We start from the raw sequence: 12,865 nt of genomic DNA on the forward strand, positions 1-12,865 counted from the left end.
CAGCACTGACCTGAATATACCTTACATGTAACAAGCAATCCTCATAACACAACAGTGTGAGTGATGAAAACCATAGAAATATGGATAATGTTGCTAAAAATGCCCCGGGGGACTAAGTCACGCAAATATGCCCCCCACAGCAGCCTCAGAGACAATCACACAGCAGACCAGCTCACCTAAGACCTCACAAAACATGGAAAAGGCAGAAGGTGGGGTTAGTATAACAGAGAAAACAATAACGCAGGAACGTAGGTAAGAGCAGCTGCCATTACTAATAACAATTCTGAAGCAGCGTGCCTCTTTTTAATTAAAAAGCTACAGAAACACAGAAAGAACACGCACAAAAGAAAACATAACCTTAGTTACACCTGGGTCGTGTTCAGTAGGTAGAAAACATTTTGGTACAGAGTGAAATGGGGAGGTACTACCTAAACATGTCCAATAAAAACACAGCTTTTTTGTTTTTCACTGCAAAGCGTTTTGCTACGGTGTACCCTACTGAACATAACCTCGAACTCTGTGGCAGTGACTTTTCTCTGAACTCTTTGAGCAGAGGGGCCCATGGCCCAAGTCAACCCTTAGAGAGAGCTTCCACTGTTCTACAGTGTTAGGAACATATAGGAATACCAGCATATGTGGTCCATGCAGGAAACCCACAGCTATGGTGTTGCAAACCAACCAACAACTCCAACCAACTGAGCCATCAAGCCCATATTATACAAACATATATTTAAGACCAGAGTGTGTTACCTAGGATATCCTCGTAGACGTTCTCCTCTGATAAAGTGCGTGTGAGGCCAAGTCGTGACTGAGCGTACCAGTCCACCCTGCTGCTCTCTGACGACGACTGCAGCAGATCCTCAAACTCATAGGACTTCCTGTAGGAGAGACATACACACACACAGATCAACCAGGTGGGAAATATATAATTGTGTAAGCGTGAGTCATTATCTCTGGTCCTCTGTAACTCAGTTGCTAGAGCATGCTGCTTGTATAGCCAGGGTAATGGGTTTGATTCCCGGGACCACCCATATGTGCTCCACCAGTATGTATGCATGACTGTAAGTTGCTCTGGATAAAAGCATCTGCTAAATGGCTTATATTATTATTATTCATAATATTTTACTATAAGGGTCACAAATAATGCAGGTTGACGTTTATTGTCATGAGTGTTGTCCTGGATGCAGAACTGAGCGATTTCTCTTGGCATATGCCAGTTGCAAAGTCAAAATTGGCTATAATATAGAAATGAATGAACAAAAATAAGCATTTTGGTCTTGATTTAAGGTTAGGGTTAGCAGTGTTAAGGTTAGGGTTAGGTTTAAAATCATATTTTATGATTTTGTGGCTGTGCCAGCTGGTGACCACACTGCAGAACTGCCTTTGGAAGAAGACTCATGAAGAAAAAGGCCAACCTGCACAAAAAAAAACGCAAGATCAACTGTTTGCATATTTTCTCTCTACTTCTGGGACCTGGGTTAGAGCAAAGAAAGACACCCATTTCTGTCTCAAACAAATACCCATCTATGTAGATGGAAAAGGTGTGTTGTGTGTGCCTGCGTGTGCTGTGTGTGCCTGCGTGTGTTGTGTGTGCATGCATGTGCCCTGTGTGCCTGCCTGCGCATGCGTGTGTTGTGTGAGACAGACGGACGGACGGACGCACGCTTCTCTTGGACAGCTCTGAATGCCCATCTCTGTGTGCCTGCCTGCGCATGCGTGTGTTGTGTGAGACAGACAGACAGACAGACAGACAGACAGACAGACAGACAGACAGACAGACAGACAGACAGACAGACAGACAGACAGACGGACAGGCGGACGGACGGACGGACAGACGCTTCTCTTGGACAGCTCTGAATGCCCGTCTCTGTGTGTTCTCCAGAGCTGCCTAACATTCTGGCCCAGTGGGGAAACAGACAGCATCTCTTCCAATAGTCCAGCTATTGTACTGTAAAACTCCTAGAGAAAGACTAAGGCTGCACCCAACATGACACCCTATTCCCTGTATAGTGCACTACTTTTGTAGTGCACCAGAATCCCAAATAGGCGCTGGTCAAAAGTAGTGCACTATTTAGGGAATAGGGTGCCATTTTGGGCACACCCTGACTGAGGTTGACTTCACACAGGTTTTTGAAAATACAGACCTCAGCAGTGTGAAGCCTCCACATATGGTTTGGAATGTTACACAGCCAGACTTGGGCTAACAATAATGCAGTCTACTGAAGAAATCAATTGAAACATTTGAATCCACATTTGTACTTTCGTTGGATACTTGAAAACATGTATTGTGTTTTTAGAAGCCTTTTGTTTTGCAGGTTGAGTTTATTGGGATGAATGATTTCCACTAGATAGGCCATCCATAAAGTCAGAATTGACAATGTATTATCAAAATTCCTGTGGCGGATACGTAAGCTTATTAAATATCGGTGATACTATCAAGAGCAGTGTGCGGTTTCCTTTTTCCTTCACATTATCAAAATTCCTGAAAACATGTGCTTGTTGTCTTTAATTTTACATATAGGGTTAGTATTAAGGTTAGCATTGTGGTTAAAGTTAGGGTTTAGGTTAGGGTTAGGTTTCAAATCAGATTTTATGACTTTGTGGCTGTGCCAGCTAGTGACTACCTTTCAGAGCTGCCTCCAATATATGAGTCATCCCAATAAATGCCAACATCCGCCTTTAGTGTCTCTTGTAGGACAGTTTAAGAACACACATTACACACAGACACTTCATGGCTAGCTGCTCATAGTTGAAAATGGAAGGTACTCTAACGCAATGCTATGATAGAGCCATAGAATTACTCAAATATAAGCCATTGATATTCCATGGGCCACTCTACCACAGACACACAATGTAATATGTTATTGTTTCCTGCCAGGAGACTCTTGGCATGGTTCAGTGGTCCATGTGTACATTCCACAGCTCCAACCAATGACCTCATCCTCTAGAATGATGAGTAGGATGACATCATCACCCCCTCCTCTGATTCATTGCAGATGTGCAGAATGAGAAGCTAAACTGGATGACAGGATAAAGTATGTGGGGTTGGGGAAAAACATGTACGGGCAAAGATGTCACTAAGAACTTTGTCAGAGTTTACATAAAATACTGTATGGATAGAAAATACTGTACCACCGACCTTTTGCTGTGTAGCAATGAATTAATATGAATCTGAGGGTGCTGTATTCCCTCCCATTTCTGTCTCATTTCATCTCTGTCTGGTCTCTTACCTATTGCTGCTGTCTCTGGTTCTCTCTGCCCAGGGTCTCCTGCAGACTCCTGGAGGGGGGCAGGTGGGTAGGGGAGGCGGTGGGATGGAGGGCAGAGGGGGCAGGTTACGTCTCCCCTTGCCAAGGCCCAGGCCTGAGGCGGGGGTGCTGGGTGGGGTGTGGTGCTGGAAGGTGCGCTGGGGTTTGGGTAAGGGGTTGATGGAGGGACTGGCAGCACCAGGCTCAGTGTACACGTTCTCAGGGTCACCCGACCTCCGCCGGAGCATTGACCCCGCAACTTCCAGCGTCCCAAATATGGGCTCGTTCCCCTTCCTCTCCGCCCCCTCCTGCTCCTCCTGGGAAGGGGGGCAGAAATAGTTCCCAGGCAACACCAAGGAGGGCTTGGTGGAACCCTCTTTCATTGCCTGCTCCAGTTTCTTAATGTGAGTCAAAACAGACTTCTTGTCCTTAGCTGTCTCAGTGGATTTACTACTGCCTCTGAGGGGTCCTCTATCCAGTATCACCTCTCTGTCCCTGGTAGTGGGGCCCTCAGGAGACTTAGGCCGTAAATCCCCCAGCTTTCCTGAGTTCTCCTTCCCAGAGTCCTGCCTATTCCAGCTGGCCAACCACTTACTGTCGGACCTGTGGACCTCTGAGGTATTGGTGGTCTCCTTCTTTCGCACAGTCTCTGGTTCCTTCTGCGCTGTGTTCAGTGGGCATAGACCACTTCCAACTACAGGGGAGGTAGAAGAGGTAGGGGCGGTCTCCTTCTTTCCCTCCCATTGGGAGATCTTGTCCCGGATGCTGGCGCTGGTCTTCAGACCCGCCGGGGTCTTGTTGAGTTTGCTACAGCCGCCCAGTCCATTCTCCATGGTGGTACGGGGGTCTGAGGTGGTTCTTTTGTGAGTGAGCATTGTGTCAATGGTGCCTGGCCCGTCCAGAGAGGAAACCAGGGGAGAGAGGGGCCGCTTGGAGGTGTCCCTGTCACCGCACACCACGTCTGGCCGCTGGGGGACGACAGACTGAGCCTCAACCTTCAAGCCGCAGCACTGGAGCCTACACACACACACACACACACACACACACACACACACACACACACACACACACACACACACACACACACACACACACACACACACACACACACACACACACACAAACACACACACATTAGAGAAAGCAGTGCCAAACCCTTCCTGGTCAAAATAACTGTGAGCACCACACTATTTATCATATGAGTGGACATATAATTACTGAACACAGTTAAATGCACACAAGAATACAATTGTGGATAGTCAGATTAATATAAGTTTGTTTAAAACGTTTACATGCTTTGCAAAAACGATTTCCCTAATAATCCTGTTTACATGGACACATCTGCTATCAGAAATGTTGATAAGTGTAGAAAATCACCAATCAAAATAAACGTTCTACCAAAATGACCATGACATTTTTCCTAGCCTATTTGATTCTGAGGTCAGACATATAACGTTTGTATGTAAAAACTATGATGCAAACTTTCAGTTTTTCCCGAACTGACTTCACTCGCAAATAAGAGGCTGCTGGTACAGATCAAGTCCTCCGCTGGAACACATTTATGCTGTTTACGTGTCCTAATATTTCAAAAGACTGCTCAGAAAACCAGGTGTTTTAACCGGCATATCCTCACTTTGATTTTGACCTTATGCCGACTAAGATAAGCAGAGTAAGGTATTTACAAGACTATTTCCATACTCGGCCTACTGCCCTAATCAGTTTAATATCGAATTATTAGTGTGCATGACAGCTTTCAGAAGGACATATATTTGAGTACACAAAGCATTGTAGTTATTGACATCTCCTAATTCTGGATATCCACATAATATCTCTGTCATAACCCTCTAGCCACGTCAGATACAAAACAACTTGATTTTATGGAGTAAATGAGTAGGAATTCTCGTAAAACAACAACCCCCAGTAGAACCCAATTTGTGTCATTTCTGCATGATGACTGGATGCCGACAGTTTGAACTCAAGGTTTTAGGTCAAAGTTTACAAGCAGCACAGCCATTTCTGGGAGGATGAAAGTGTACACAGCAAATGGAGAGGCTGGGGTAGAGACATGTATTTTGTCTAAACTAAAGCTGAACCACTAACTGAATCCATCTTGGATCAAAGCCAGTTCAAATGATTTGGCTTTAAAACAAACGGAGGAAACGTGGCCTCTGACCGCAACTTCTGATGATATCGCAGTATTGTATGTATGAATTTGAAAAGTCCTGCAATTTTGAGGGAAACTTAAAGGACACGGACTGTTCAATCGAGTACATGCTTAACTGAATGAACGACAAAGATGGAATGCAATATGTCATTTTTGGGGGAAAGGAGTTCCAATGACGGAGCTTAAGGTCCTTAGCTGTGGTGGATAGTTGTCAATAATTGTTGATGAAAAACGGCAAATGAGAGAATAAGGGTAAGTTGACAGTTCCACACATGGCTAATAGGAAAGAGGAGAAGAAACAGGAAGCTATGCTGATGATGATGATTTGTTTGTATTACTGGATGAAGTTAGACAAGCATTTCGACCAGCCTTCCTGATAAAACGTAAACTACATTACAAATTCCCTTCAACTCCCTTACATTTGAATGATAAATGGTGTTGAAATATTATAAAATTACGATTATGAACAACAAGGATGAGTGACTGATTTTTGGGGCGACAGATTCTCATTGTTTTATTAGTAGTTTGCTTCAGTTGAGGCTATAGTTTTTATGAAGCATGGAGCAGCAGAGGGGGGAAACTAAGTCAATCTGCAAAGCCAAGAAAAAGAGAAAGAGAGTGCGAGGGGAGGGGAGGGGAGGAAAGGAGAGGAGGGTGGAAGAGCAACAGATGGAGGGAGGGAGGGGGGATCAATAGTGTTCTCTTCTTCTTGGCAGGGGAATGGCCAGTTTCATAAAGAGAGCCTGGCTAAGAGCAGGGAACTATGGGAAGACTTCCTTTCACCCACAGACAAGGAGGGGTGGGGAGGGGGACGGTGGAGGCAGAAGGTGGGAACAACAACCATCTCTGACCAGCGGAGCAACAGAGGACGGGGAGACAGAGGAGGAGACAAGGCGAGCAGGTTCAACTGGGTGAAGAGGAGTTGCATGAGAGGGAAAAATTGATCTCTGTTGATTGGACTTTTCTGATATTTTGGTATTTCTTTAAGCTGTGCCATCCATGGCTTAGGGCTTCACCAGCACTAGTGACAGCAGGGTGCCCAGTAACAGTATCCAGCTGTCAGATGGAAACCTTTGCCCTGCTGCCCTTGCATTGTTGGAACACCACATGGGACAGTCTGACTGGCACTGTTGGCCTCAGATGGTTTCTAAGGGGTTCCATGGAGTGGATTGTAAAATGTATACAGGAAGTAGTAATGCAATACATACCCGTTGACTGATTGGTAGATACAGTTGTCAGTGTTGGTACAGAGCAGCAGGGCCCTCCCACCAGTCATTGTGCTAGCAGCTGGCATCCTGCAATGACAGAGAGAGAGAGATACAGACAGACCGACACAGTCCAGTTAGCAGAGTTGGACTGCTAGTTAAGGATCATATCACCTCCACCTTATCCGACACCCTAGACCCACTACAATTTGCATACCACCCTAACTGATCCATGGAGGATGTAATCACCATTGCACTGAACACTGCCCTATCCCATCTGGACAATTTAAATACTTATGTAAGAATGCTGTTCATCGACTATAGCTCAGCCTTCAACACCATAGTGTCCTCCAAGATCATCACTAAGCTCAGGACCCTAGGTCTGAACCCCGCCCTGTGCAACTGGGTCCTGGACTTCCTGATGGGCCGACCCCAGGTGGTGAAGGTAGGCAACAACACCTCTGCCATGCTGATCCTCAACACTCAGCACCCTTCCCTGTTCACCCATGCGTGGCCACGCAAGTCTCAAACTCAATCAGCAACTTTGCGGTCGACACAACAGTGGTAGGCCTGATTGCCAACAATGTTCCAGGAAAATAATCTCTCCTTCAACGTCAACAAAATGAAGGAGCTGATCGTTGACTACAGGAGACAGCAGAGAGAGAACGCCCCCTTCCACATCGACGGGGCCGCAGTGGAGAGGGTGAAAAGCTTCAAGTTCCTTGGCGTGTACGACAGTGTGGTGAAGAAGGCGCAACAGCGGCTTGGTCCCTAAGACCTCACAAACTTCTACAGATGCACCATTGAGAGCATCCTGTCGGGCTGTATCACCGCCTGGTACGGCAATTGCAACCGCAGGTCTCTCTAGAGTGTGGTGCAGTCAGCCCAACGCATCACCGGGGGCACACTGCCTGCCCTCCAGGACATCATCAGCACCCAGTGTCACAGGAAGGCAAAAAAGATCATCAAGGACCTCAGCCACCCGAGCCAGGTCCTGTTCACCCTGCTACCATCTAGAAGGTGGAGACAGTACAGGTGCATCAAAGCTGGAACCAAGAGACTAAGAAGCAGCTTCTATATCCAGGCCATCAGACCATTAAACAGTCACCACTAGCCGGCCTCCAGCCAGTACCCTGTCTTGATTCTTAGACACTGTTCTAGCCGGCTACCACCCGGTACTCTCAGAAAATATTCAGACCTCTTGACTTTTTCCACATTTTGTTATGTTACAGCCTTATTCTAAAATTGATTAAACATTTTTTTTTAAATATCAATCTAAACACAATACCCCATAATGACAAAGTGAAAATAGGATTTTTGCACATTTATTAAAAATAAAAACATAAATATCTTATTATTCATTATTCCCTTTGCTATGAGCTCAGGTGCATCCTGTTTCCATTGATCATCCTTGAGATGTTTCTATAACTTGATTGGAGTGTACCTGTGGTAAATTCTTTTGACTGGACATGACTTGGAAAGGCACACAACTGTCTATAGTTGACAGCACATGTCAGAGCAAAAACCAAGCCGTGAGGTCAAAGGAATTGTCCATGGAGCTCCGAGACAGGATTGTGTCGAGGCACAGATCTAGGGAATGGTACCAAACCATTTCTGCAGCATTGAAGGTCCGCAAGAACATAGTGGCCTCCATCATTCTTAAACGGAGGGATTGTAACCACCAAGAGTCTTCCTAGAGTTGTCCGCCTGGCCAAACTGAGCAATCGTGATAGATGGGCCTTGGTTAGGGAGGTGACCAAGAACCCAATGGTCACTCTGACAGAGCTCCAGAGTTCCTCTGTGGAGATGGGAGAACCTTCCAGAAGAACAACCATCTCTGCAGCAGTCCACCAATCATGCCTTTATGGTAGAGTGGCCAGACGGAAGCCACTCCTCAGTATAAGGCACATGACAGCCCACTTGGAGTTGGACAAAAGACACCTAAAAGACTCTCAGACCATGAGAAACAAGAAGCATGGTGGTGGCAGCATTATCTTCTCTTGGGTAGGGGGCAGTATTTTGAAGTTTGGATGACAAACATGCCCAAAGTAAACTGCCTGTTACTCAGGCCCAGAAGCTAGGATATGCATATGCATGGTAGTATTGGATAGAAAAGTTTCTAAAACTGTTAAAATAATGTGTGTGAGTATAACAAAACCGATATGGCAGGCAAAAACCAGAGGAAAATCCATCCAGGAGGTGGGATTTTTTTGATGTGAGTTGTTTTCCATTGAATGCCTATTGACTATGTTATAGGTTAGGGCCCAGATTGAAGTTCATATGGCTTCCACTAGATGTCAACAGTCTTTAGACATGCTTTCAGACTTGTATTTTGAAAAACAACGAGTAAAATACCTTTTGGCGAGTGGACAGGGGAAGTATGCAGAGCTGGATTGGGCGCGTGACCGTGAGCGTTGTTTTTCCTTTCTATTGAAAATGCTATTATTGATTATTTAGACAATAGACAACCTGAGGATTAATTATAAACATCGTTTGACATGTTTCAATTAACTTTACCGGTACTATTAGGATGTTTTCGTCTGCATGTTTTGACCGCCCTGGAGCCAGTGGATTACTGAACAAAACGCACCAACAAAACTGAGTTTTTGGGACATAAAGAGGACTTTATCGAACAAAACAAACATTTATTGTGTAACAGGGAGTCTTGTTAGTGCAACCATATGAAGATCATCAAACGTAGGTGATTAATTTTATTGCTATTTCTGACTTTTGTGACTCTACTTGGCTAGAAAATGTTTGTATGCTTTTGTAAGCGGGGCACTGTCCTCAGATAATCGCATGGTATGCTTTCACCGTAAAGCCTTTTTCAAAACTGACACAGTGGCTGGATTAACAAGAAGTAAATCTTTAAACTGATGTAGAACACTTGTATATTTTATGAATGTTTATTATGAGTATTTCTGTATTTTGAATTTGGCGCTCTGCAATTTCACAGGAAGAAGTTATACTGTGGGGATGTTTTTCAACAGCAGGGACTGGGTGACTAGTCAGGATCGAGGGAAAGATGAACGGCGCAAAGTACAGAGAGATCCTCAATGAAAACCTGCTCCAGAGCACTCAGGACCTCAGACTGGGGCGAGACAAGCACCCAGCCAAGACAACGCAGGCACGGCTTCGGGACAAGTCTCTGAATGTCCTTGAGTGGCCCAGCTAGAGCCCAGACTTGAACCCGATTGAACATCTCTGGAGAGACCTGATAATAGCTGTGCAGTGACACTCCTCATCCAACCTGACAGAGCTTGAGAGGATCTGCAGAGAAGAATGGGAGAAACTCCCCAAATACAGGTGTGCCAAGCTTGTAGCGTTATACCCAGGAAAACTCTAAGCTGTAATCGCTACCAAAAGTTCTTCAACAAAGTACCGAATAAAGGGTCTGACTACTTATGTAAATGTGATATTTCATTTTTAACATTTTATTTTTAAAAAAATATTATTTTTTTGCTTTGTCATTTGGGGAATTGTGTGTAAATGGATGAGGGATAAAAATATATATATATTTTAGAATAAAGGTGTAATGCAACAACATGTGGAAAAAGTCAGATCACTTCCCAAATGCACTGTACATAGAGTCATTGAACACTGGTCACTTTAATAATGTTTACATGCTGTTTTACCCACTTCATATTTACAGTATATACTGTATTCTAATCAGTAGGCTAATTTGGATTTTCCAAGTTCTGATGCTGCTGGTGGTCATTAGTAGCCTACCAAACTAACTGCCTGATACTCAGCACTCTATTGTCCCTATCATCACCCTGACATCAATGAAAATGTAAGCGGAATTGTAATCAAACACTTCATTAGAGCCCATGAGCTCATGTTGTCGAACACCTCATGCACCTCATGTAGCCTAGGCCACAGGCCTATATGTTTTTGATAAGGTTTATATCACAACTAACCGCTGTAGAGCCTAACTGGCATACATACGCAGCTCATTTGCGGTCAATAAGAATAGTGTTTTGCTGCTCATTAATTGCCTTTTACAACATTTGCGCTTATAGGCTACTAGTGTGTGTGCATTGCTACGCTTATAATGTGAGCTTGAAGATTTTTAAAAATAATAACTTGCAGATATTGTACAATCCAGGTGTGCAAAGCTCTTAGAGACTTACCCATAAAGACTGTAATCGTTGCCAAAGGTGATTCTAACATGTTTTGACTCAGGGTTGTGAATACTTATGTAAATGAGATCTTTCTGTATTTCTGTATTTCATTTTCAATACATTTGTCAAAATGTCTAAAAACATGTTTTCAGTTTGAATTCAGGCTGTAACACAACAAAATGTGGAATAAGTCAAGAGGTATGAATACTTTCTGAAAGCACTTGTATACATATTTATAGACTCTGACATTGTTCATTCTGTTATTTCTTAATGTTTGGTATTTGGCTTATTGTTTTGTATTGTTAGGTATACTGCACTGTTTGAGGTAGATGCATAAGCATTTCTCTGCACCTGCGATTACAATCAGCAAAATATGTGTACACGACCAATAAAATTGTATTTTATTTTATTGCTGTTGATCTGTTAAATAACAGAGTGTTGTGGATGACCTGTATGCTCCCCATGAGTACCTTAAAATAGTTTAAGTCAAGTCAGTCAAAGAATTGGCCTGTCACCCAGAGACTAGTCTTGCATAGATATACCTCCAAATCACGTTGTTGTCACGCCTCCTTTGAGACATAAGTAAATACTAAGAGTCATACAGAATAATGGGGTGTATACTGGTTTTAAGCCTCTAGCTTATTTCTGAGAGCCATGAAACTCCCCTAATCCCAGACTGCAGAGGAACAGACCTCATGGGTTCTGAGGCATCTCCCCAAACTGCAGTTCCTAGATTCCTACTTGATTAGTAATTGGAGGATACACTTGAAAATAAAGATTTAAATGATGTTGAACCTGCAGGAGTAAACAAAAGAGACGACTTTGAGTCCATCTGGCGCACAGAAGGAAACATTTGGAAAATACTGGAAATTCCCCCATGTACTGTAATGCAGTTAAGGCCAATTAAGAAATCGTCAGCAACATTCCAACCCAGAAGAAGGGTAATTCAGTTCAACTTGAGAGGAACGTTGTTGACTTGATAACCTACTGTATCACACAATCTATCCTCTTTACTGACTACCTCTCCAAAATCTCTCAAGCAAGGACCTGAAATGTTTTTAACAGAGGTTCTGACCCGTATTGTTTTAGCTTGTTACCCCTCCATCCAAAAAACAGTGCCAAGGTTAGTGTGAAAGACATGTTGAGCCAGTTTGAAATTATTACTTGGTCCATTAGTCAAAGCATGAAGCCAGGTCTTGTTGGGCCGTAACCACACAAGCTCTAGTCCCTCATCTCACAGTTACTATGCTCCCAGTCCCAATGCAGACTGGGGATGTGTCCTAAACGGCAGCATATTCCCTATATAGTGCACTAGATTTGACCAGAGCCCTATGGGTCCTGATCAACAGTAGTGCATTACATAGGGAATTACGAATAGGGTGCTATTTGGGACCTGGCCAAAGCAGAGCACTCAACAACTAGGCCCATAAACGCTGATAAAGTGACCTGGCTTGAATTTGGCCCCAGGTCTCGGCCCCTGATTTGACCCAGGTGTTAACATGGCAGGGGACGAGTCTGGGCAAACGCCTGTTAGCACTTTGTCTTCCTGTCTGGTGTGAGTAAACGCTGACAGACAGAGACAGACAGACAGGCGGGGAAAGACGGACAGACAGACAGCTGGACGGACAGACACGCACACATGTCACATACACACACACGTAGCTGGAAAAACAGCGTCCAACAGATAGGGGATTGTGCGTGTGTGACCAGATGTGCTAGAGGGCTTCAAGGCATCCATGGGCCGTTAAACATTTCCTGAGCACTGCCCACTCCAACAAACGTTCCCTCAACCCCCAATAAATATGCATCAGCTAACCCTGCTGCCATCCATCCCCAACCTTCAGTATGCAGCGATGACCTCCCCAGTCGGGTCAAATTCCACACATTGCTGTCCCCAGAACAGCTGAACAAGTCAAGGAAGAAAATATGCCACAATTTGGCTGAATTAAGTTAAAGTTGTTGACTAGCTGAACTATTCCTTGGCTGAGTCAACTGTGTAATTGGCCCAGTGGGTCTGTCCAGCGTTTTGAAACTGCACAGCTCACGGGTTGTTGTTTTTTTCACTTAAGTGTGTAATTATAACTTGACACTGTGGAGAAATTATGCTTTTGGCTGATAAAATGT

General features: G+C 44.3%; 1 protein-coding gene across 1 annotated transcript in view; it reads right to left on the reverse strand.

Annotated features, from left to right (window-relative positions):
* The window catches only part of LOC109897830 (DENN domain-containing protein 2A), a 50,250-nt gene that overhangs the window by 14,571 nt on the left and 22,814 nt on the right, over positions 1–12,865 (reverse strand). The window contains exons 2-4 of the mRNA XM_020492429.2: positions 6,621–6,707; positions 3,231–4,265; positions 751–878 (exon numbers count right to left, since the gene is read on the reverse strand). Coding sequence (XP_020348018.1) covers positions 751–878; positions 3,231–4,265; positions 6,621–6,706 — 1,249 coding nt within the window. The 5' untranslated portion in view covers position 6,707. The remainder of the gene's footprint in view (positions 1–750; positions 879–3,230; positions 4,266–6,620; positions 6,708–12,865) is intronic.

This window comes from Oncorhynchus kisutch, linkage group LG10 (genome assembly GCF_002021735.2).
Source record: "Oncorhynchus kisutch isolate 150728-3 linkage group LG10, Okis_V2, whole genome shotgun sequence".
Lineage (NCBI taxonomy): Eukaryota > Metazoa > Chordata > Actinopteri > Salmoniformes > Salmonidae > Oncorhynchus > Oncorhynchus kisutch.